This window comes from Oculina patagonica, chromosome 1 (genome assembly GCF_052425735.1).
Source record: "Oculina patagonica isolate OP01 chromosome 1, crgOcupat, whole genome shotgun sequence".
In the NCBI taxonomy this organism is placed as follows: Eukaryota; Metazoa; Cnidaria; class Anthozoa; order Scleractinia; family Oculinidae; genus Oculina; species Oculina patagonica.
Window position 1 is genome coordinate 16602538 of NC_135758.1, and position 24334 is coordinate 16626871.

At 39.7% G+C, this 24334-nt stretch overlaps 2 protein-coding genes and 2 long non-coding RNA genes across 5 annotated transcripts in view; 1 reads left to right on the forward strand and 3 right to left on the reverse strand.

Moving 5' to 3' along the window:
• Window positions 1-1309: 1309 nt before the first annotated feature.
• Window positions 1310-4099, reverse strand: LOC144659154 (steroid 17-alpha-hydroxylase/17,20 lyase-like). The gene has a single exon (XM_078519600.1). It carries the CDS (start codon window positions 3731-3733, stop codon window positions 2177-2179), a length of 1557 nt encoding a protein of 518 aa, XP_078375726.1. The 5' UTR covers window positions 3734-4099; the 3' UTR covers window positions 1310-2176.
• A 433-nt stretch (window positions 4100-4532) lies between these two features.
• Window positions 4533-12402, reverse strand: LOC144659179 (coiled-coil domain-containing protein 122-like). The gene is made up of 8 exons (XM_078519618.1): window positions 12105-12402; window positions 11504-11519; window positions 11263-11376; window positions 9369-9450; window positions 8866-8993; window positions 7458-7576; window positions 6769-6825; window positions 4533-6264 (listed from the first exon to the last, which is right to left on the reverse strand). Exons 1-8 carry the CDS (start codon window positions 12360-12362, stop codon window positions 6055-6057), a joined length of 984 nt encoding a protein of 327 aa, XP_078375744.1. The 5' UTR covers window positions 12363-12402; the 3' UTR covers window positions 4533-6054.
• A 150-nt stretch (window positions 12403-12552) lies between these two features.
• The window catches only part of LOC144659189 (uncharacterized), a 30943-nt gene continuing 19161 nt past the window's right edge, over window positions 12553-24334 (forward strand). For both annotated transcript variants that reach the window (XR_013571867.1, XR_013571868.1), the window contains exons 1-3: window positions 12553-12800; window positions 13904-13966; window positions 15948-16093. This is a non-coding gene — a long non-coding RNA (uncharacterized LOC144659189). The remainder of the gene's footprint in view (window positions 12801-13903; window positions 13967-15947; window positions 16094-24334) is intronic.
• Window positions 23135-24252, reverse strand: LOC144659210 (uncharacterized). The gene is made up of 4 exons (XR_013571872.1): window positions 24146-24252; window positions 23979-24101; window positions 23212-23255; window positions 23135-23167 (listed from the first exon to the last, which is right to left on the reverse strand). It is a non-coding gene; the product is annotated as an uncharacterized LOC144659210 (long non-coding RNA).

A 24334-nucleotide genomic window follows, 5' to 3' on the forward strand; every position in this document is an offset into this window, starting at 1 on the left:
CCAGAGTCCACGTTCCCCTTGACCAGCGGTCGGAAAACGAGGGACTCTGGGAGAGGTTCCGTGACAGGATGTCCTTCCGGTTAACGCGCAAGCGTAGGGGACAAATGGCGTCTGCCTGGAGAGCGAGACGAGGAGAGGCACCCGAGGAGAGGAAGGAGGAGCCAACGAGAAGGAGGGGCGAGGATGCACGTCAATGCACCAGCGATGACGGAGGGAGGAAAAGAAGAGTGACGCCCGAGAAGGGCCGGCAGAAGAGAAACCCCGAGAGCACCAACAGGGGAGACGCGCCCGCGAACGCGGAGAGGGGGGAGAGAAGAGGGAAGGAAGAGGGGGGGGGGAAGGGGGAGAGAGGGGAGGGGGTGGGCCGCGGAAGAGAGGGGGCGGAAAGAGGAGGAGGAGGGGGGGGAGGGGGGAGGGGACGAGGCGGGGTAGGAGGCCCAGAGTCCTGCCGACGCTGGAGGGGAAGGGATTGGGAACGAGTGTGGGGGTTGTGAAAAGAGTGAATAGAAAATTTCCCGCCATTAGGTCACATGATCTTGTTATCACGAAGAGTGCACAGGTTACCCAAGCTGAAATATGGATGCTGCCATGATAACTGCAGTTCTGTATAGTACTCATACAGATATACGATAATAAAGATATCATATCAAATAATTTCTCAAAGTCATGCCCACTATACCAGATTTAGGCTACCCGAGGGCAAGAGTCGCTTAATACGCGAAGGTTTTGGAGTGTCTCAACATGGTCTTGGTCAACTGTCAGGTAATATTTTTTGTCTTCCCTTGACCCCCCCCCCCCCCCCCCTGCTAGCCCTTACTAGGGTTAACGCTCAGAGGGAATTTTTTTCGTTATTTTGCACTTAACATAACCGACATAATTAATATTTCTACATTATATTGGACTGCAACTGCTGTGAGTGGTCAGTTTTTAAGATTTTTTTAAATCATTTTTGGATTTGTATGAAAGAGAAGAAAGAAAGGAAGTTAGGATTTAGTGAAGACAAAAATTTGTATTTGTTTGTTCCCCCCTCCCACATTTTATTTCTCCGTTGACTTTTAACCAGTTTCATAATTCAATTAAATCAGTAGCAGATTAAAAGAAGGCCCCCCGGTTGAGTAATGACTCCCCTGTGGGGCCCAAAGGACAATCAAGTTGTCCCCCCTCCATATCCCTCACACCTCCCAACTGGTTTGAGCACATCTGAATCCGTCCCCAGACTTCAACAAAGCTTCTTGGATATGCCCCGACCACTGAGTACAATATCACTTATTTAATGCGTTGAACATATAATGGCAAGCCTTCACGCATCTAAAAGAACACATAAATTTTATTCCAGCTTTTCATAGTTGCCTCAACAAGCAACAACGTCAACGATATAGTCCTCTACGGTGCTAGGCAGTTTTAAAATATCTATAGCATTCGACTTAACACGTATGACAAGCAACTGAGCAAAGAATCTGTTGAAAATTGTGCATAAAAATGAGTAAAAAATAATTGAAACTTTTAACAATGTTCCTAATTATGAGCAAAAAACAATGAAAAATAAGTTCGATTAAATTTCATATTGTAACTAATACATCAATACAAATTTTTTCATTAAGAAATATTTGGCCGGAAACATCTTTAAAGTCGGTAGAACATCCTTTGCATACTTTGTAGGACTTCCTGTCAATTTTAATTTAAAAAATTAAGTATATTAATGCAGAGATATCCCGGCTAACATATTGAAAGATGAACTAAATTAGTAAATAGTTTATCTTGTTTTATAGCTTGGCAGATATCATAAGCTACCGATTGTTGTTTTGTTAATCGAGTAAACTGAAGCTTCAAAAAACCTTGCATAAAAGCTCGCAGTCAAAAAACTTTTGATAACCTAACTAATACTGTTGTAAACTGTTCAAACTAACTATAATACTAACCGTTCACTTCAATCTTAAAGGTGAAAACGGGATATAAGCCCTACTATTTTTCTGTTTCTCGATTTATTTTTATCGATGGCAGCAATTTCTATCTGTAGAGCAAATGACAAGTAAAATCAGTCGTTAAAACTGTTTTAAAAAAACATTGAAAACTATGAAAAAGTCATAAAAGAGTCATCAGTCTACACGTGAATGTCAGTCGGCTGTGACAAAAATCATTCACTGATTAAGTAAACAAGCCCTAAATAGTTCGACATTTACTGTTCAAAGTTTCGTGCATTAATTTGCACCTTGAATGGGTAAGGCTTCAGGGTCAATCCATACATTCCATCAAGGTTTAATGGCTCGTTGTTTGTTGAAAGCTGGAAGTGTAGACGCTGCAGGAGGCAGCCGAGGAACATAAACAACTGAGCTTTGGCAAGGGTAGCTCCAAGACAGCGCCTTGCACCAGTGGAGAAGGGAAGCAACAAGGCCTGTTGGTTTACCAGAAGCTGCCCATCCTCATCAAGGAAGCGGTAGGGGTTAAAAATCTCTGGCTGGTCGAAGTTTTCAGGATCGTGATGTACAGCCCAGAGATTTACCAGCACAGTCGTTCCTTTCGGTACATGGTAACCACCGACTGTGGAATCCTCTGTGGTGTAGTGTGGGAGTGCCAGAGGAATAACAGTAGACTTTCGCAGGACCTCCAGTACTGTGGCTTGTAGCAGAGGCAGTCTTGCACGGTCTTGTAGAGTGGGAAGGCGATCTGTTCCTATCTCGCGCTTCAGTTCCGCTTGCAAGTCTTCTTGTAGTCCAGGTTCTGAAAGGACAAGAAGCATCGCCCAGCTCAAAGCGGTAGACACTGTTTCAATCCCGGCGCCAAAAGTATCGGCCAAAATCATAACCAGCGCGTCTTCATCTAATGGCATCTCACTAGCCTGCTGTTTGGTTGCCTTGTTCATCACGTCGTGTTTTTCAGCACTCAACATTTCCTCTCTGATGATGTGTTCCAAGGATGCAGCCACATTAACACCAGCTTCCTTAACGTCTGCATGCCGCTGCAGCCTATAAACATTTCCTACAAAGTCTAATAGCTCTTTCACAGAGGCTTTCATAGCTCTGCACTGCTTTCGAAGCGCAAAATGAAGCCACGGGAAAAAGTCTAGCAAGTTTATAGCGGCATTGTTCTCGATAAAGTCATTTGCTTTCTTTATGAGGTTCTGGAACGCGACAGTATGGTCTTCTTTTAAATTGTCTCCAAACACAAGTCTAAATGCGAAGTTAATGACAGCGTTTTTTAGGTATGGAGTCAAGTCGTGAGCTTCGGACGTGCTTTCTGTCAGTAGGCTACATAACTTCTCTGTTTCTTGTTGCGCCAAAGTATTAAAGCGGTTAACATCACTAAACACAGAATGCAAGGCACGGGTAGCTAGTTTCTTGTTTCTCTGGTGCAATGGGCCAAAGTCACCGAATGCTATGCTCTTACCTCCATTACTGCTTATTTGAAAATTGTGGAAGGGTGGTCTCCCTGAGAAATGGCCAGCCTTTTTCGAGAGGGCCTCTTTAACGACCTCCTGGCTGTTCAAAACGATTGCTTTTCTCCAACCAAGGCGAATGGAAAAGACGCTTCCGTAGACTTTGGCCATCTTTGACAAAGCGAGGTGCGGAGAGTCGCCAAGATGAAGCAGGCTTCCGACTAGTGGTAAACCGAACGGCCCGGGTGGACTGTCGTCTCTCCAAATCTTGGACAATCCCACAGCGAGCAGCACGGCCAAGCAAAGGCAGACCAAATAAAACAGCCAGCTTTCTTGCAAGACTGAAATCATGTTTTCCATGTCAACGATCCCTAGATATACAAGGACGTTAGTCAAGGTTTTGTAACAAATTGTGTTGCAGTTTTGCACCCCGGGCGGTATTTATACCTAAATTCCCTGTAACCTTGGTTGTTTACTCGAATATGTCCCAATGTCAAGGTCGCTAGTCACACTTGAAAGGCTCTGTTTATCTAACAAACAGATAGAGCGTGTCTCAGCTAGGGCCTCAATCACGGAATCAAACGTTTCTAACTTTAGCAAGCCTCTTGGGAGTTAATGAGAATTTTTCTGAATCATTTATATTACTGGTACTTCTCATATAGATTGTTACAGTCGTTGATGATTTCGTGATAGCGCACAGGTTTCGAACACACCCACCTCCATCCCCTGTCCCGTTCCGCTAATTATTTCACTGTATCGTATTGTAAGTAAACAACAAGGGAATTAGAACACTTCATGAAAAGGCCGCTTATCCTGACGCCAATTTTTGATTTTGATATTAGATTTAAAGGAATGTTAATAGTCGTGGATGTACAACGAGCAACAAATCAGTGAAGCCAATATAGCCTGTACAGCCCACCACTTTTAATGAGTAATAATTAGTTACTTGCGTGACCCGGAAAACAAGTAGCGTCGCCGTCGGCAACTTCATGTGTTAACGATCATCGTCAAAAAAATGCCGCCGCTTTCAAGCTTGAAGGACAGCCGGTGTTCTTCTTCGTCCAAGGACACCCAGAAAAAAAAAAATTTGACTATTTGATAACGGGTTCTAATCAGGAAAGAGATTATATAAAGGATGGGTGCTACACTTTTTATCCCCTTGGCTGCTTAAAAAAGGTTTTCACAACCTACCAAATCTATGCACGCGGTCTAGTGCAAACAGTTAGTGCAGTTAAGTCAGTTAAGGTAGCAAAGTCAGAAAAGGTAAAAAGGGAAATAAAGTGTGGTCCTTTAGTTAAAAATCTTCATCTTGCATACAAAGAAGACCACTTTTAACCTTGACAGTGAGAATGGAAATAATAGAAGTGATTGATTAATGCTATAAAAAGAGTTTATTTCCCCAGTGTCTAAATGTTTGTAAAGCCAAGGTCAGGTTTGAAAAAACCCTTACTCAATACCGTAACAAACATGCTTCCTGACTCGAGTTGAGCAATAAATATCAGTTTCAACCTTGACTTTCATAATGTAAAGAATAGACGTTTGTTTTTCCTTTGTGGGTGTCAAGATCGTCTCTTTTGTGACTGATCAGCTGACCGCAGGTAATTAGTTTTCAAACTGACATCTATTACGCACGACTCACGAGACTAACGTTGAGTGTTGTCAAACGTTTTAAGCAGCAAATTTCTTCTCTTTTTCAAAGCTACTTTGTTTGAAACTGATCGAGTACTTAAATAAAATTGGGCGATATCATGGTAGACTGACTGTTTTAAGAAAAGACCAAATGTTAAGGAATGCGGAAAGTTTTTAAATACTTGACACCAAACTGGATCTCGACTTAGGCTAAGTAGCCGCCAAATTTTGCACATGTGATCCCAAGGTCACACACTTTTAAGTGGACTGCTCGCGTCGCGTCAGGTACGTAAGTCGTGGTGTTCCACATGGCTGAGTAATCCTGTTTTGCCCTTTTATGTTCATATAGACGAAACACGTATGAACTTTATAGAAATAAGTATTTATAATTGTTTGTAACTTTATATTTAGCTACCAAACATATATCTAACATGATTAAGCAAAATCTCTAGGCTTATATCACGCCATACACACTGCACTACATGCATAATAACCTGTTTTTACTGAGTGAATTAAAAATCACTTATCTACCCGGGGGAGGGGGGTACTACCATAATGTGGAGTGTAAAAGTTGGTGCGCAACAGGATACAGTAGATAGATAGATAGATAGGGTAAACGTCCAGCTAACCTTAAAAGATATAATCTGTTTAAACTGAACTACCCGTTAAACTTTTTATGCCCAGAAACGAAATAAAAACAATCTGTTCACACAATTCTACCCTTGAATACTGTATCAATTTTCGATTTTCTATCCTTAAATTGGAACAGGGTTTAAAAGCTCTTTGCGGCACACACCTATCCTAAGTCCTCCCACCCCCGGCTAGTGTGCAGCCAAAGATGTGTAGATGGATTCATTTATGCTTTGCACAAGAGCTCTTATTATCCAGATGAACTTAGTCACGTAGAATTGCGTGTGTTATTTGTATAGTTATTTATTTTGCAAAGTGGGGACGAGTCAGATTCTCGACTTACAAATTCTCGTTGTTAAAAAGTTAAAATAACTAAAATCAGTTCTCTTAGAAAGCTCAGCGTGTAGTATCCTATTATATATTTAATCGTCCATTTTACTCTCAAGTTCTACGCTGTCCTGTTCAAGTTGACAAACTTCATCGTCTTGGTTTTGTTCTTCTGCTTTTATTTTACTCTTAATTTCAGCAATGTTCTGTCGGAGTCGGCAAGCTTCGTCGCTCCAGCGTTGATTACGTGATACAGCTTCTTGTATCTGACACTTCAGCCGGGTCATCTGGGCTTTATTGCGTTTCTACATGGACAAAAGGTTATTGAAAATTACTGGCGACAATTAACGGATTTTATTTAAGTATACAGCTTAAGTAATATCTAATTAATTAGTCTTCCGATCTTTTTCACAATCCTTGATTTATAAGCAAGCAGGCAAGCTCACGTAATCCTTTCCAGTCCCTTAAAGATCCTGGAAACGGGTTTGTCTCGACAGATTCTTGAAAACGATTCACATGCTGCTTTGCTTTCCTCGCAGAAATAGAAAATAAAATACGTAACTGTTGTATTTCAAAGTAAGCATCGTGACAGACTACAGTGAGGGCGTTTGAAGACTTGTTGATTAGTGTCATTAGTAGGCACCCTGAAAAAACGCCACGACCTACATGGTAGGCGAGGCGTAAAAACATGTTCAAGTTCAAGGGCTTACTCTTATGATATTTAAGCTAGTAGGTGGCTTTACCATCGTAATGTGAAACTGGCGTAATGGGTATTCATAGCTACATCAATAACATGGCTAGGAACTTACGTGCAGTGTTTCAATCTCTCTGTTCAGTTGTGCTTGCCGTTCATTTTCCCTTTGTAGCTGCCAATGTAAAAGTGTTGGAAACTGCATCAAATTTGTACGTGACCGCGATTGATAAACTTTTAAAAAGATCTAGAGACTTTCGACACATTGAATGACCTTCGCTGATTTGCATGTACTCAAGAAACAACCAATCTTACACAAGAAACAACCAATCTTACTCAAGAAACAACCAATCTTACACAGGGTTTTTCGGCCTTTTCATGTCAGTAATCAGAGTAGCGTTGATACACCCGTTAGGCTAGAAAAGCGATTAAGTCCTTCTTATCTGTTAAGTGTACTGATTGAGTTCAGTTAGTCCGAACACTAAAGGACGGGGCAAAGTTCTAAAACAAAAAAGAAAGTTAAAACGGATTCGTAGCTAGCCTGCGTGGCAAGCTCACGCAGGCTCATTGGTAGCCAAATTATAAATTTGGTTTACAAAGAATGGTTAGTTCGTAGTGAAGGTATAAATGGAACTGGAAATTAAGAACCAATTCTTTCTTTAAAAAGTGAACAAAAGAAACATGTCTACTTGCATGCAATACTCCACAAAGAAAACATTTTACGGCAGTAAACACTTAAAGAGAAGAGAAGAGGTCTAACAAAAACTAAAGAAGATTATCTGGGTACCGTTACTAGTAAAAGCTCACCTCAGATTGTTTTAAGGTCACTGATTCCTCTAATTGCTTTTTACGGGTTTTTTCTTGAACTATCTCGGCACGTAGGCTTTCGAGCCTGGACTCATCCCCCAAACCACGAAGTCGTTCTACTGTATCGGTTCAAGCAAAAAAAAAAAAGCGGAAAAATGTGTGAGAAAAGAACACAAGTGATTTTTAAAAGTACAACATATAGTCTGCTTCAAGCAAAGGTGCAGCATAACTTTGACCAAAGCCCTAAACTACAGAGACGTTAGTTGGGGTCAGAATTTATGAATATACTCCTCTCTTGACTCCACAAATATAGAAATATAAAATATATATTGCACTGTTTGTCATGTCTTCGTCGGATTACTCCTGTCTACTGATCAGTGGGTCACCGGCTGATTCCGGTTTCACGGTTATTTAGTTTTTTTAACCAGCCCCTTGTCTTGTTCAACTATTTTGAAATTTTGTCTCATGATAAGGAGCTAGTCATCTTTCCTTATTTTAATAAGGGAATAAGAAAGTAAAAACTTTCTTTATTTTTGCATGAATTCATGGATAGCAGCAGGGACGGCGGAGCCGGGGGGGGGGGGGCTTTAGCCCCCCCCCCCCACTTTTACAGAAAAAATAAAGAATTTATAAGACTAGTCAGCCCCGGCCCCCTACTTGGAAAAATGCTCCGCCGTCCATGAGCAGATGCGGCGGAGCGTTTTGGAACGTGGCGGGTCTAACACAGTCCCAAAAGTACTCGGCAGGTTGTCATATTAGGACCCATTTTTTCGTACTAGCAACTTTAGCAGTTTCTAGACCGAAGATTCTCCGATTGTTGTTTGAAGACCATACGAATGTTTCTGAACGAGGTTACGGAGGTTACGGAGGTTACGAAGATGTTTGAACTCACTCACGAGACGGAATATCTTGATAAACCAGTTTTTACTCTGCGCTCGCGATATTTTCGGCACCAAAACGTGTGTGTGTGTGTGTGTGTGTGTGTGTGTGGGGGGGGGGGGGATCTTTAGCCCCCCAAATTTTCGTTTTGGGGGCCTACAGACCCCATGTCCCCCCTGCTCCGCCGCCTATGAATAGAGAGATTAAGCACGACGTTATACGGCAAATGCAAACGCGAGCTTGCCTTTCATTTTGCTACCTCTTTATCGAATTCTAAAATTAATCCCTCATTAAAAAAGGGAAAAAATCCCACGTTCACGACAAACACAGAATTCTCATTTCCGCGCACGAACGCCAGACGGCAGAAGTGGAACGTTCGCGAGGAAAAACAAGCGGATGCATGAAAACGCTGTGGGCAGGGGGTGGGGTACTGGACACTATATTATTGTTATTGTTATGAAGGATTACATGTATAACTAGGTAGAATACGTAATCGAGGTTAATTACTTTAAGCTTGACCAGCACATACATTCTTTCTCAATCTCAGCATTCCTGGCTTTTTGTTCTGCTATGCTCTGGTAAATGGGACAATCTAATTCATACTGTTCCACTTGTTTAGCATACATCTCCATTTTTGTCCGGTACTGCTTGTATGTTCTACAAACATTTACAAATATTAATATTAGATAGTTATTTTGAATAACTGACCTCTCGCAATAACATTACTTTTTTGCTAGGTCTATAGTCAGTTGTATAGTGACAGCGATTCTTTTCAACATGAGAGTGATGAAACAACCGTTTTGCTTGCCTGCACATGCCTGCAGTTAAGTTCCTTTCGCTATCATGGGGGCTGTGTATAGCATGAAAATAAGTATAATCCGATACCTTAACTCGCGTTATGGGTGGACGAGAGAGAGAGAGAGAGAGGTAAATCAAGTAAATTAAAAGCCATTTGTTTCAGTTTGTCGAAAATTAATAAAGATAATGAGCTTTGCAGCCTTTGTCTCATACACTGTAACCTTGGTAACCTACTCTCCGTCTTTCTCTAACTTGTCATTTGAGATCGCAAGCTGCTTGGTTACCATGCCTTTGGTTGCAACAAGTTGGGCGATCTCTGCAAGATAAAAAAACCCGCAAAATGCCGAAAATTAGCCCTGGGCTTAGATGTACACAATGTCCCTTTCAGATGAGCTTACTTTAGGGAAGGCCTACTTACGGGGCATAATTTTCGGATGTTTCAAAATTGTTTGGATTTACAGTTTGAAAGGATATTGCGCTAAAAAGTTTTAGGTTCATATAAGAATATCACAAGGTAAAACTCTTTAAATGTAGCGATATAAAAACCCCAAACAAGTCCTACGGTTGTTAGATGAACATTACAGGTTTTTAAGCTTACTCTAACGACCTACTAATACAAAACAAGCTCTATTATAGGGGGCTTATAATCGGAAACGTTACATCTTTCTTTAAGAATAACAACTAACTAATAACTGGGCGTATATTCAGGGGGTGGGAGGGCTCATTATCAGGATGATTTTTGCATCTAAGTTTTTTTTTTTTTGCCGGGGGATGTTTTTTAGGGGGGTGGATGGAACAGATCAAGAAAAATTGAATTATCCCAATTGTTTACAGTTTGAATAAATGTTTTTTTTTTTTCACCTCGACTGTTATTTGAGATACACCCTGGAGAAAATTTCTTTTCATTTTTTGTCTTTCTATTAAGGTGGGGTTCTACCAGAATTGTAAGAAGGGAATGGAGAAAGAAAATCAATTTTGAAACACCGCCAGACAAATGAACCCCCACGCAAGAGCACTCCAGGGTGTCTATCAATTTTTAACTTCAAATTCTAATTAAAAAAATCACATTAAATCTCCAATATTAATCATTTCTCTAATTCTTTAAGGAAAAACTATTTCCTCCCAAAAATCACCCAAAATCACCCAAAAATTCACAAAACACCGCAAAACATGGATATATGGGATGAGTAAAGCATTTTCGGATTCCTTGAAAGCTCTTCAAAGATTAAAACCGACTTCAAGCTATCAAGAAATTCAAGAGTTTAAAGACAGCTGACAGAGTTATGAATGAAAACAGTAATTTTATGACATTATAGAACGAAAACAAGCTAAGCACTAAAACAAGGCTATGCCTCGTGCAGGTCCAAGAAAATGCGTCAAACAGGGACGGAAAAGAGCTTTTCAGTTCTTATATAAAGCTTTCGCAAAAAGGTTGGGACTCTGCAGAGACCTGCGCCCGTTAACTCTACCCCCATGAGGGGGGTAGGGGGAGCAGAGACAACTAGAGACGGGGAGCATTTTGCTTAATTATTTTTATTTTTTCATTTCATTGAATTTGTAGTTGTTAAAAAGCGTGTTTTAACTTGGGTTAGTTTATTTCGTAACATCGGATAGTTTTTGCGATGTAAATTGCTGCTGTTACTTCATGTACCATGCATAGGTGCTTTAGCAGGGGGCAGGGGGGTGCTGTACAACCCAAATGAAAAGTCGGGGGGGGGAGTCCCCCATGTTTTGGTGCCAAATATCACCAGCGCAGCGAAAATGTTGTCAAGATCCGTCTCGTGAGTACAGACATCTCTAACTTCCGTAAGTCCGTACTAGTATCCGGAAAGCGAAAAATAAATGGAAACGTTCGTATGGCCTCGAACAACAATTGGAGACTTCGAAAATCTCGGTCTAGAAAACTGCTTAGAAAACAAAACGTTGCTAGAACGGAAAAAAAAGTTGATCGAAATATGAAAAGCTGCCGAGTAGTTTTAGGACAGTCTAAGCCCCCCCCCCCCCAAAACCTCCGCCGCCACTGCCATGTACTTCGGTAGTACTAGTTGGGCAAATCAGACATTTTATATTTATAGCGGCAAGTTTGATTATTGACAACAGTCCACCGGCTTTATATCTAATCAGTTACCTCTTTCAAGTTCTTCACAGTTTGCCTTCTTTCTGGCAACATCATCCTGGGTCAAATAAACTTTTCTTGAAACAGCAGCAACATCTGCCTTCACGGAATCAATCTTTAACTGAACTGTAAAAATAAAATAAAATTTGCCGGCTTCCTACTTTCGGATCCTACTTAGGTAAGTTATAAGCATTTTATTCACTAAACAGAACTTCATCACTTTTTAACATTAAAATAATAAACTTTCATTTACCTTGGTAGGTCTTTTCCTTATTTTGTTCAAGTGTGAGTGAATAAAGCAAACAAATAAGAAAATATTAGTTATAAATACGCTTCCTCTACGTCATCCTCGGAGACCCAGGGGCAGTAAGTGGGGGCGGGGAAAAGTCTATACGGTCGAAAAAAAAAATCGGCGAAGAAAAGTCAAGAAGAAAAAAATAGCTATTTTTTTCGTTCTTGACTTTCTGGCCGATTTTTTTTTCGACCGTATAGACTTTCCCCCGCTCCCACTAACTGCCCCTGGGTCTCCGAGGATGACGAAGAGGAAGCTTTCAGTAAATAGCTGTTCTAGGATACAACTACTTCGCTCTCGTGTGGAAAATGACCGGCAGTCTGCGCCATGCAGAACTTTGTGTCACAAGTAAGGCTCCGTATTCTATGCCCAGTGTAAACCAATCGGTTGGATTTGAGATCTATAGCGCTCCTTTGAATCGCTCATTGGCTATATAAAGCTCTTTTGATTTACAAGAATTTATAAAAAAAATAGACGTACCGCTGGTCATTTAGTGTTTTTTTTTGAAGATCTTGACCGGCTGCTGGTCTAGCTTATTGTCGGTGAATAATTTAGAACTTACCTTCAATTGGTCAAGAACTTCCTGCCTCTTGCTAAGTTCGCTAATTTGCTGTTTTTGAGCCTGAGCTACTTCACCAGCCAAAGCAGGTAAACTAACAGCATTTTCACTGACTTCGCCAACATGTTCGGCGAAATCTTCGTAATAATCTCGAGTTGTTTTCTGGGCTGTTTTCTGTGTCTGTGGAGAAGTTTCTTCCACTGCATCTGGCATTAAACAATCTACTATCCGAGTTGGTTTTGGTGGACTGGAAAGTTCCATGTTTGGCTAAGCGAAAAGTTTTTTAGCTTTGCCTACTTGTTTGATTTGAAGCGAAATTCCCGCCAAAACACGGCGGGGATGCCCCAGCGTCCATTCCCTATTGTGCCTGGCGGGGTGGTAGAAAGGAACTTTTTGTCGCATGCTTGCAGTCAACCGACATGGCAGATAATGTGGTCCAACTGAGGGTCCAACTTATAAATATTCAAGACGATAATCTTCCGTTCTTACTTATCTTCGCAAATTATAGGGGTCTAAATTTGCAAGAAATGATTATAAAGAAGACTCAATGGTCGAGAAAAGCAGAAATAGCATAGCGATCACCTCCAAGCAATGAAGTCGCCCGTTCAGTGGCAGCAGCTCGGATTCCTTTGATCGCCTAGCTGAATTCATATTAACCTGCTCTATGGACAAGTTTCAAATGGACTTTTCGCGCCTTCGGTAATGAAAATATCGCTTATGTTTCAACAGATGTATTGTTTATTAACTGAATAGTCTCCTCTAGAAGATTTTTTATTGGGCAAATCCTGCCATCAGGCTTATTTCTGCTTATTTAGATGTTTATTGTGCTGAGGGTCGCGCAAGACCCTTGCAATCATTTATATGTATTTATTTTATTTATTTATTTATTTATTTATTATTTATTTATTTATATTTTATTTATTTAAAGAGCGAAGCAGACAACAAACAAAATATTCACGAGAGTATATTTCTTAAAGTTCTTTGTATAACTAATTACCTTTTTGTTTTCAGCTTTGTGCCCTGTGCGCTGGACCCTGGGGGTGTGTTGCTGGGACTTCAGTAAAACCCTTACCCTATACCAGACCATGTTGAGCAGATTTTGCAACCCTATACTAGGCAAGACACCAAAATTCCCTACCCAACCCCAGACTTCTATTCTTATACTGTTTCTATATCACTGTTTTAATGGAAAACCATCTGTCTACAAGGATGCAACGATAAGTTTATTTACATTTATGAAAACTCTTTCTCTTCCCAGTTTCTATTGTAATTCTAGACTTAATTCATCATACCACAGATCAGTTTCCCAGCAATTGACAGCCTTTACTAGACCAAAACTTTTCTATACCCTATACAGTCAACTCTCGTCTTGTGGACACCCTGCTATTGCAGACACTCACTATTACGGACAAAATCCAGATCCCCAGCAAAAGAGGTTCGACTGGAAATGACTCCTGCTAGTACGCACTCTCGCTATAACGGGCACTAAACAACGCCCCAAGCCTGTCCACTATAACGAGATTTGACTGTATCCCAGACTGAACTGCTTGAAAACCATACTCTTCACAGCGGCACATACCTATAGAGCTCATATGTGGGAGTAGCAGATTATCAAAATTTATAGCTTGGCATTTTTGAATTACCAAATGTTGTTGTAAACACTGAAGGTTCAAATCAAAAACAGATGGAAACAAGGATGGAAGACTCCAAGTAGGGACTGAAAAGCAAGGAGGGTAATTAATCTGACTTACTCTTTTTTCCCTTCCCCTTTAACCTAACTTAGTCTTTTTGTTTCTTTTTAGCCCCTTGCCCAAATTAGTGAATCTAGAACAGGCTTTTACGGTAGTCAAGAACCACACATGGCAGTAAGTGCACTTTTAATTCTATATTACCCTGTAAATATTAATTAACAGTTATTCTTTGAAATTGTGGTGAAAAGCAGTAGAATATTTACTGAGCCCGAAAGGGGCAAGGTAAACATTCTACTGCTATTCACCTTGATTTCAAAGAAAAAATATTGCTCTAGTACAGTGTATATACACACGGAGACAGTGATCTCAACAACAAGCAATCTCGAGATTTTCCATTTAAAGATGATTTTATTGACCTCTCAATTCATGTGTGGAAAACAAACAGGCGGTACTAACCATGGTCAAAATAACTGCCTTAATGCTGTCACCAGAAAGCAAAACCTTTGGAGGTACCCCAGGGGGGGGGGGGGGGTACTCCGGCTTGTAAATGACGGGGATGATCGAAGGATTTTTTTGGGTTTAAAATTTTCGATTCCAGGATTTTTTTGGGTTGGAAAATTTGGCAAGTATTTTTTTGGGTGACTTGATTTAAATAGGGGATTATTTTGGGTATTAAAAACGAACTAAAGTGCCTTAGCGTGGTCTTGGCGTATTTATGGTATGATGAATAAACAAACACGAGCCTTTAACAATTTTTTATGATTTTCTTTATGTTATATTACTGCCCCTCCTGGCAATTTAGGGGTAATTTGACAAGGGATTTTTTTGGGGGTTATTTTTGGTCCAGGGATTTTTTTGGGTAATGTCGGAAGATGATGATTTTCTTAGGGATTTTTTTGGGTCCTAAGTTTTTCCTTCATTCGATCATCCCCGTCATTTACAAGCCGGAGTACCCCCTGGGGGAGGTACCCAATCAAAATACCTCGGAAATCTAAGACAACTTAAAGTGGAAAAGTAATTTACTACTCGCTATTACAAGATTTATTGAGTAGACTACCAAGTATAATAATTATGTGTGGAAAACTGTTTATAACATTAAAACACATGTGAAGTTGAGATGCAAATAAATTTTCCACCCTACTTTGTCCTCGGCTTCGCTGTCATGATTTTCAAAGTATTTGTCTAGGGAAACCCCAAGAGGATGAAATCAAACCATTTTGAGTTAGAATAGTCATATTTCTAGCAACCTTTGCATTCTTGAAAAGCAACTTTGTCCATATTTCTTAGAGATCACCATGTATCTTACAGTTGAGGTTACGATTTTTCACAGCATTAGAGGAAACCTTTTTAATCATTCTAGTTTAATTAAACCATCAACACTCTGAGGTACATGTAAATTCATACCCCCCATGGTACAACAGATTGATGGACCCCACTCTATTTATGCGCCACAAATTATTTTGCATTGAGTAGTCGGCACATCAAAAATTCTGCAAGGGATGAGCAAACAACAATAAAATTGAAAGTTCCAGTATCATAAAGTATTTAACCGTTTTTTAAAATTATAAAGAAACCTTGAGGGGGAGGGGGAATATCTTTATTCTCCCCCTCTCCTCCTGTATGTTCAAGGGTCGAGAAAGTGAATTTGTTACCCATTGTTAATAAAATTTAAAAAGAAAATTGTTAGAAAATAATTTACAATTGCAACAAAGCAAGCATTTTTTGTAAAAAAGAACATGCAACTTTGGTGAATTTGTAATAACTTTTAAGCAATTTTGTGACAAATTCTGAACAACTTTTTTTAGAAATGTTGAGCAGCTTACGGACAGCCCAAGTCATGATGTTATAGGAAAAATGCTACAAATTATATAAATGATCATTACGCATGTGCTGTTCATTCAAAGAACTAATATGATCGAGCAACTAAAACAGTCTACTAGTCCAAGAGTATTCTGTTTCCTTTGGATATCCATTGGAAGTGCATATTAATTAAGTGTAGGCAGTGATGGTCAAAGAGAGTCCTCTGCTCTGTGTCATGGCTCACTGCAGATATAGAGCAACTGGCTGACTTATTGTGTAGCTCAATGAAACTGTATTTGTTTGAAGAATGTAGATGAAGGCTGCAAAATCACATGCTATATCTGCTGTTATACAGGCGCTTTGAGAAGGTGGTTGGCTGACTGACTTCATGCATGTTGTAAGGCTTATTGAGAACACCAAGACTGCTCAGGATCTTTGTTAGGCGCTTTGAGAAGCATGTGAATCGAAGATGCGGTCACACCCTTGACTCTCACCTGCCAGGTATAGTAACTGTGTTAGTCCATTGCTTAATTCTCTCCTGAAAAAAAAAAAAACATGAAAAGGATCAAAGTGTTCTACTTTAGAGGATGTACAAGCTTTTCCAAAAGTTAAAAATTGCACGAAGTAAAACTGGAAACTCACGTCTTAACCAGAAGGCAGCTCTTTGGAGATGAAGTCTTTGAAAGCCGAACAGATAGACTCAGCAGGCCTGTATTGTGGCGGAGAAGGTGATCCACAGCACCCAATGTTTGTAAGGTTTTATCACTTTACAGCTGCATCATGTTTGCCTTGCCATCGTTCATACAGTGATCTGCTAATCCTGGTTGGGATTCATGCCATGTAGACTGGATTTAGGCGTTGCAATGATCATTATAACTATGTTCAAAGCTGCAAAAAATTAAAAGGACCAAGCAACTCACCAAGTTAGGACAATATTTAGCTGGTATATAGGCATAATTAGGAAATAAAAGGAGAGAAACTGAACAAAATCTTAACCTGGAGGGAAAGGTAATGAATGCCGTACTTATTAAAAGCTATCATGCAATTAAAGTAAGTACCGAAGTACAATGAAATACAATGTTTATAAGTCTTATCTGCTTTAATCGCTTTCTGCATTGGGTTTACTCCTGTGTTTACTGCTCAGTTTTACAGTAAAATTTCTATTTTGGGAAACTGTCGGTAACCTGTCGGTGGCCTGTCGGTAGTCTGTTGGTAACCTGTCGGCCGACAGGTTTTAGAAATGAAAAAAAAATTGGGGTCACCGACTTTGTTTCAGAGATAAAACGTGTTGAAAACTACCCTGATTTTGAAAAATTGGCCGCGTAATTCAGCAGCGTTTACAAGGCTTGTGGTTAAAAATATCGAAGATTAGTGAACGTAGGCATACGATCTCAGTCACGTTTTGTAGAAGAGAGTCTGTTATGTAAATAATTTATAGTGTTGATATCCTTTTCGTAAGAGTTAACCCTGAAAAAAGGCATTAAAAACTGTTGTACGGCAAAACCAAAGCTCAAAAAGCGTAATTGATCAAACGTCAGTCGGCCAATAAAAACAAACCTCCACTTGATAGATTTTTTTCATTTTCTCCCAAAACGTAGATATTAATTAACAAAAGTAATCCGTTAAGAAAAAAGTAGGGGTCACCGACCATTTAAGAGAGCAAACTCCAAGTAAAGTGAGCGGAACGCCTACCCACCCTATATGTGCTTAGAAAGTTTTCTCAGCGCGCGTGCTCAATGAATGGCGTGGCATGACGTTGCGACGTGAATTACGTGCGCAGTAAGGATGCGCATAAACAATTAGCGCGAACGTCCTTAAGACACGCTGAAAGACCAATTTATGATTTTAAATGCTTATCAACCTTGATAAATTGATCTCAAGCCAACTGTTTAACAACTCGCAAAATCACGAACTCTTTGGAAAAATATAACTCTAGTGAAAGGTAGGTTTTTATTCCGTACAACTGTCACTGACATTAATTTAACCACCAGCTGAGTAGTATTATCTTGGTGTAGAAAAGCGGTAATTGGGGATAATAAAATTATTTGTGAATCATGGTGCCGTTCAGGTTTGTAGCAATAATTTATTGTACATAACCATTTTTCTTTCTGAAGTTCTGAGAAGCTCCATCGTGATCAAGTCCGTGAATTGTAGTCAAAAGCAAGGTCTGAGTCTTGGCCGCGTAATGAAAGATAAATTTCTCACTGGAACGGTTTAAGCACACTACTCCATGATTTTCCATTTTAGATCCACTTAAAATTGTTTGGTGTTTCTTCATTTCATTTTGAAATTTAAAATGGAATTCACTGTGTTCAGAACATGGAAGTAATTTATAAATAAGTGCCATGAGGTGCCATGATCTTCTTGTACAAGCTTAACCACTATATCTTTCTATTTAGCTAATGTAAACAAGCAAACAAAATAGTCGATAAAAATTGACAGTTAATAATGCCCAGACCTGAAAGATATAAAAAAAGAGAGAGTAACACCCAGACCTAAAATATATAAAAAAGAGACAGTAACGCACAGACCTGAAAGATATAAAAAAAGAGAGAAATGGTAGCGCCGGCTAGACCTGAAAGATATAAAACAAATCAGAGAGAAATGGTAGAGCCGGCAAGACCTAAAAGATATAAAACAATAGAGAAATAGTAGCGCCCAGACCTGAAAGATATAACAGGTAGTGCCCAGACCTGAAAGATTTAACAGGTAGCGCTCAGAACTGAAAGATATAACACAAGAGAGAAATAGTAGCGCCGGCCAGACCTGAAAGATATAAAACAAGATCAGAGAGAAATGGTAGCGCCGGCAAGACCTAAAAGATATAAAACAATAGAGAAATACTAGCGCCCAGACCTGAAAGATATAACAGGTAGCGCCCAGACCTGAAAGATATAAAACAAGAAAGAATATAATAGTAGCGCCCAAGTCTGGCCAGCGCTACTAAAACAAGAGAGAAATGGTAACGCCCGCCAGACCTGAAAGATATAAAACAAGAGAGAAATAGAAGCGCCCAGACCTGAAAGATATAAAACAAGAGAGAAATAATAGTAGCGCCAGCCAGACCTGAAAGATAAAAAACAAGAGAGAAATAGTAGCGCCCAGACCTGAAAGATATAAAACAGGAGAGAAATAGTAGCCCCCAGACCTGAAAGATATAAAACAAGAGAGAAATGGTAGCGCCCAGACCTGAAAGATACAAAACAAGAGAAAAATAGTAGCGCCTAGACCTGAAAGATATAAAACAAGAGAGAAATGGTAGCGCCGGCCAGACCTGAAAGATATAAAACAAGAGAGAAATAGTAGCGCCCAGACCTGAAAGATATAAAACAAGAGAGAAATGGTAGAGCCCAGACCTGAAAGATATAAAATAAGAGAGAAATAGAAGTGCCCAGACCTGAAAGATATAAAATAAGAGAGAAATGGGAGTGCCCAGACCTGAAAGATATAAAACAAGAGAGAAATAGTATTGCCTAGACCTGAAAAAATAAAACAAGAGAGAAATGGTAGTGCCCAGACCTGAAAGATATAAAACAACAGAGAAATAGTAGTGCCCAGACCTGAAAGATATAAAACAAGAGAGAAATAGTAGCGCCCAGACCTGAAAGATATAAAACAAGAGAGAAATAGAAGCGCCCAGACCTGAAAGATATAAAACAGGAGAGAAATAGTAGCCCCCAGACCTGAAAGATATAAAACAAGAGAGTAATGGTAGCGCCCGCCAGACCTGAAAGATAAAAAACAAGAGAGAAATAGTAGCGCCCAGACCTGAAAGATATAAAACAAGAGAGAAATAGAAGCGCCTAGACCTGAAAGATATAAAACAAGAAAGAAATGGTAGTGCCCAGACCTGAAAGATATAAAACAAGAGAGTAATGGTAGCACCGGCCAGACCTGAAAGATATAAAACAAGAGAGAAATAGTAGCGCCAGCCAGACCTGAAAGGTAAAAAACAAGAGAGAAATAGTAGTGCCCAGACCTGAAAGATAAAAAACAAGAGAGAAATAGTAGCGCCCAGACCTGAAAGATATAAAACAAGAGAGAAATAGAAGCGCCTAGACCTGAAAGATATAAAACAAGAGAGAAATGGTAGTGCCCAGACCTGAAAGATATAAAACAAGAGAGTAATGGTAGCACCGGCCAGACCTGAAAGATATAAAACAAGAGAGAAATAGAAGCGCCCAGACCTGAAAGATATAAAGCAAGAGCTAGAGAAAAAGTAGCGCCCAGACCTGAAAGATATAAAACAAGAGAGAAATAGTAGCGCCCACACCTGAAAGATATAAAACAAGAGAGAAATTGTAGCGCCGACAAGACCTGAAAGATATAAAACAAGAGAGAAATAGTAGCGCCTAGACGGGAAAGATATAAAACAAGAGAGAAATGGTAGTGCCCAGACCTGAAAGATATAAAACAAGAGAGCAATGGTAGCGCCGGCCAGACCTGAAAGATATAAAACAAGAGAGAAATATAAGCGCCCAGACCTGAAAGATAAAAAGAGAGAAATGGTAGTGCCCAGACCTGAAAGATATAAAACAAGAGAGAAATGGTAGCACCGGCCAGACCTGAAAGATATAAAACAAGAGAGAAATAGTAGCGCCTAGACCTGAAAGATATAAAACAAGAGAGAAATGGTTGCACCGGCAAGACCTTAAAGATATAAAACAAGAGAGAAATTGTAGCGCCTAGACCTGAAAGATATAAAACAAGAGAGAAATGGTAGCTCCGGCAAGACCTGAAAGATATAAAAGAAGATGGAAATGGTAGTGCCCAGACCTGAAAAATATAAAACAAGAGAGAAATGTTAGCGCTGGCCAGACCTGAAAGATATAAAACAAGAGAGAAATGGTAGCGCCCAGACCTGAAAGATATAAAACAAGAGAGAAATAGTAGCGCCCAAACCTAAAAGATATAAAACAAGAGACAAGTGGTAGAGCCCAGACCTGAAAGATATAAAGCAAGAGAGAAATAGTAGCGCCCAGACCTGAAAGATATAAAACAAGAGAGAAATTGTAGCGCCAGCAAGACCTGAAAGATATAAAACAAGAGAGAAATAGTTGCGCCCAGACCTGAAACATATAAAACAAGAGAGAAATGGTAGCTCCGGCAAGACCTGAAAGATATAAAACAAGAGAGAAATAGTAGCGCCCAGACCTGAAAGATAAAAAACAAGAGAGAAATGGCAGCACCGGCCAAACCTGAAAGATATAAAATAAGAGAGAAATAGTAGCGCCCAGACCTGAAAGATAAAAATCAAGAGAGAAATGGTAGCACCGGCAAGACCTGAAAGATATAAAACAAGAGAGAAATAGTAGCACCCAGACCTGAAAGATATAAAACAAGAGAGAAATGGTAGCACCGGCCAGACCTGAAAGATATAAAACAAGAGAGAAATAGTAGCCCCCAGACCTGAAAGATAAAAAACAAGAGAGAAATGGTAGCACCGGCCAAACCTGAAAGATATAAAATAAGAGAGAAATAGTAGCGCCCAGACCTAAAAGATATAAAACAAGAGAGAAATGGTAGAGCCCAGACCTGAAAGATATAAAGCAAGAGAGAAATAGTAGCGCCCAGACCTGAAAGATATAAAACAAGAGAGAAATTGTAGCGCCGGCAAGACCTGAAAGATATAAAACAAGAGAGAAATAGTTGCGCCCAGACCTGAAACATATAAAACAAGAGAGAAATGGTAGCTCCGGCAAGACCTGAAAGATATAAAACAAGAAAGAAATAGTAGCGCCCAGACCTGAAAGATATAAAACAAGAGAGAAATTGTAGCGCCAGTAAGACCTGAAAGATATAAAACAAGAGAGAAATGGTAGCGCCGGTCAGACCTGAAAGATATAAAACAAGAGAGAAATAGTAGCGCCCAGACCTGAAAGATATAAAACAAGAGAGAAATTGTAGCGCCGGCAAGACCTGAAAGTGAGTGAGTGTGAGTGATACTTTATTTAACCTCGGAATTCCATCAATTACATTGGTTTTCATGAAAGCCGAGTGAGATTTAAAAATTTAAATAGAGTTAAATAACACATAAATATTAGAGTGGGACAAGCTATCAATAAGAAGATAGTAACATATCAAAGTCAATTTCTTTCAGTCCTCTTTTAAAGGCTGCAAGAGATTTAGCTGACTTAATTGAATTAGGCAAGGAATTCCACAATTTAGGACCAGCATAAAGAAAACTCTTTTTTTAAAAAATCAGTTTTCGGTAATGGTAAATTAATATTTAATTCACTGTTCCTAATATAATATGGCCTAATATAAAGATATAAAACAAGAGAGAAATAGTAGCACCCAGACCTGAAAGATATAAAACAAGAGAGAAATGGTAGCACCGGCCAGACCTGAAAGATATAAAACAAGAGAGAAATAGTAGCGCCCAGACCTGAAAGATAAAAAACAAGAGAGAAATGGTAGCACCGGCCAAACCTGAAAGATATAAAATAAGAGAGAAATAGTAGCGCCCAGACCTGAAAGATAAAAATCAAGAGAGAAATGGTAGCACCGGCAAGACCTGAAAGATATAAAACAAGAGAGAAATAGTAGCACCCAGACCTGAAAGATATAAAACAAGAGAGAAATGGTAGCACCGGCCAGACCTGAAAGATATAAAACAAGAGAGAAATAGTAGCGCCCAGACCTGAAAGATAAAAAACAAGAGAGAAATGGTAGCACCGGCCAAACCTGAAAGATATAAAATAAGAGAGAAATAGTAGCGCCCAGACCTAAAAGATATAAAACAAGAGAGAAATGGTAGAGCCCAGACCTGAAAGATATAAAGCAAGAGAGAAATAGTAGCGCCCAGACCTGAAAGATATAAAACAAGAGAGAAATTGTAGCGCCGGCAAGACCTGAAAGATATAAAACAAGAGAGAAATAGTTGCGCCCAGACCTGAAACATATAAAACAAGAGAGAAATGGTAGCTCCGTCAAGACCTGAAAGATATAAAACAAGAAAGAAATAGTTGCGCCCAGACCTGAAAGATATAAAACAAGAGAGAAATTGTAGCGCCAGCAAGACCTGAAAGATATAAAACAAGAGAGAAATGGTAGCGCCGGTCAGACCTGAAAGATATAAAATAAGAGAGAAATAGTAGCGCCCAGACCTGAAAGATAAAAAACAAGAGAGAAATGGTTGCACCGGTAAGACCTGAAAGATATAAAACAACAGAGAAATTGTAGCGCCTAGACCTGAAAGATATAAAACAAGAGAGAAATGGTAGCTCCGGAAAGACCTGAAAGATATAAAAGAAGATGGAAATGGTAGTGCCCAGACCTGAAAAATATAAAACAAGAGAGAAATGTTAGCGCTGGCCAGACCTGAAAGATATAAAACAAGAGAGCAATGGTAGCGCCCAGACCTGAAAGATATAAAACAAGAGAGAAATAGTAGCGCCCAAACCTAAAAGATATAAAACAAGAGACAAGTGGTAGAGCCCAGACCTGAAAGATATAAAGCAAGAGAGAAATTGTAGCGCCGGCAAGAACTGAAAGATATAAAACTAGAGAGAAATAGTTGCGCCCAGACCTGAAACATATAAAACAAGAGAGAAATGGTAGCTCCGGCAAGACCTGAAAGATATAAAACAAGAGAGAAATTGTAGCGCCAGCAAGACCTGAAAGATATAAAACAAGAGAGAAATGGTAGCGCCGGCAAGACCTGAAAGATATAAAACAAGAGAGAAATAGTAGCACCCAGACCTGAAAGATATAAAACAAGAGAGAAATGGTAGCACCGGCCAGACCTGAAAGATATAAAACAAGAGAGAAATAGTAGCGCCCAGACCTGAAAGATAAAAAACAAGAGAGAAATGGTAGCACCGGCCAAACCTGAAAGATATAAAATAAGAGAGAAATAGTAGCGCCCAGACCTGAAAGATAAAAATCAAGAGAGAAATGGTAGCACCGGCCAGACCTGAAAGATATAAAACAAGAGAGAAATAGTAGCGCCTAGACCTGAAAGATATAAAACAAGAGAGAAATGGTAGTGCCCAGACCTGAAAGATATAAAACAAGAGAGCAATGGTAGCGCGCCGGCCAGACCTGAAAGATATAAAACAAGAGAGAAATGGTAGCACCGACCAGACCTGAAAGATATAAAACAAGAGAGAAATAGTAGCGCCTAGACCTGAAAGATATAAAACAAGAGAGAAATGGTTGCACCGGCAAGACCTGAAAGATATAAAACAAGGGAGAAATAGCAGCGCCTAGACCTGAAAGATATAAAACAAGAGAGAAATGGTAGTTCTGGCAAGACCTGAAAGATATAAAAGAAGATGGAAATGGTAGTGCCCAGACCTGAAAAATATAAAACAAGAGAGAAATGTTAGCGCTGGCCAGACCTGAAAGATATAAAACAAGAGAGAAATGGTAGCGCCCAGACCTGAAAGATATAAAACAAGAGAGAAATAGTAGCGCCCAAACCTAAAAGATATAAAACAAGAGACAAGTGGTAGAGCCCAGACCTGAAAGATATAAAGCAAGAGAGAAATAGTAGCGCCCAGACCTGAAAGATATAAAACAAGAGAGAAATTGTAGCGCCGGCAAGACCTGAAAGATATAAAACAAGAGAGAAATAGTAGCGCCCAGACCTGAAAGATATAAAACAAGAGAGAAATTGTAGCGCCGGCAAGACCTGAAAGATATAAAACAAGAGAGAAATAGTAGCACCCAGACCTGAAAGATATAAAACAAGAGAGAAATGGTAGCACCGGCCAGACCTGAAAGATATAAAACAAG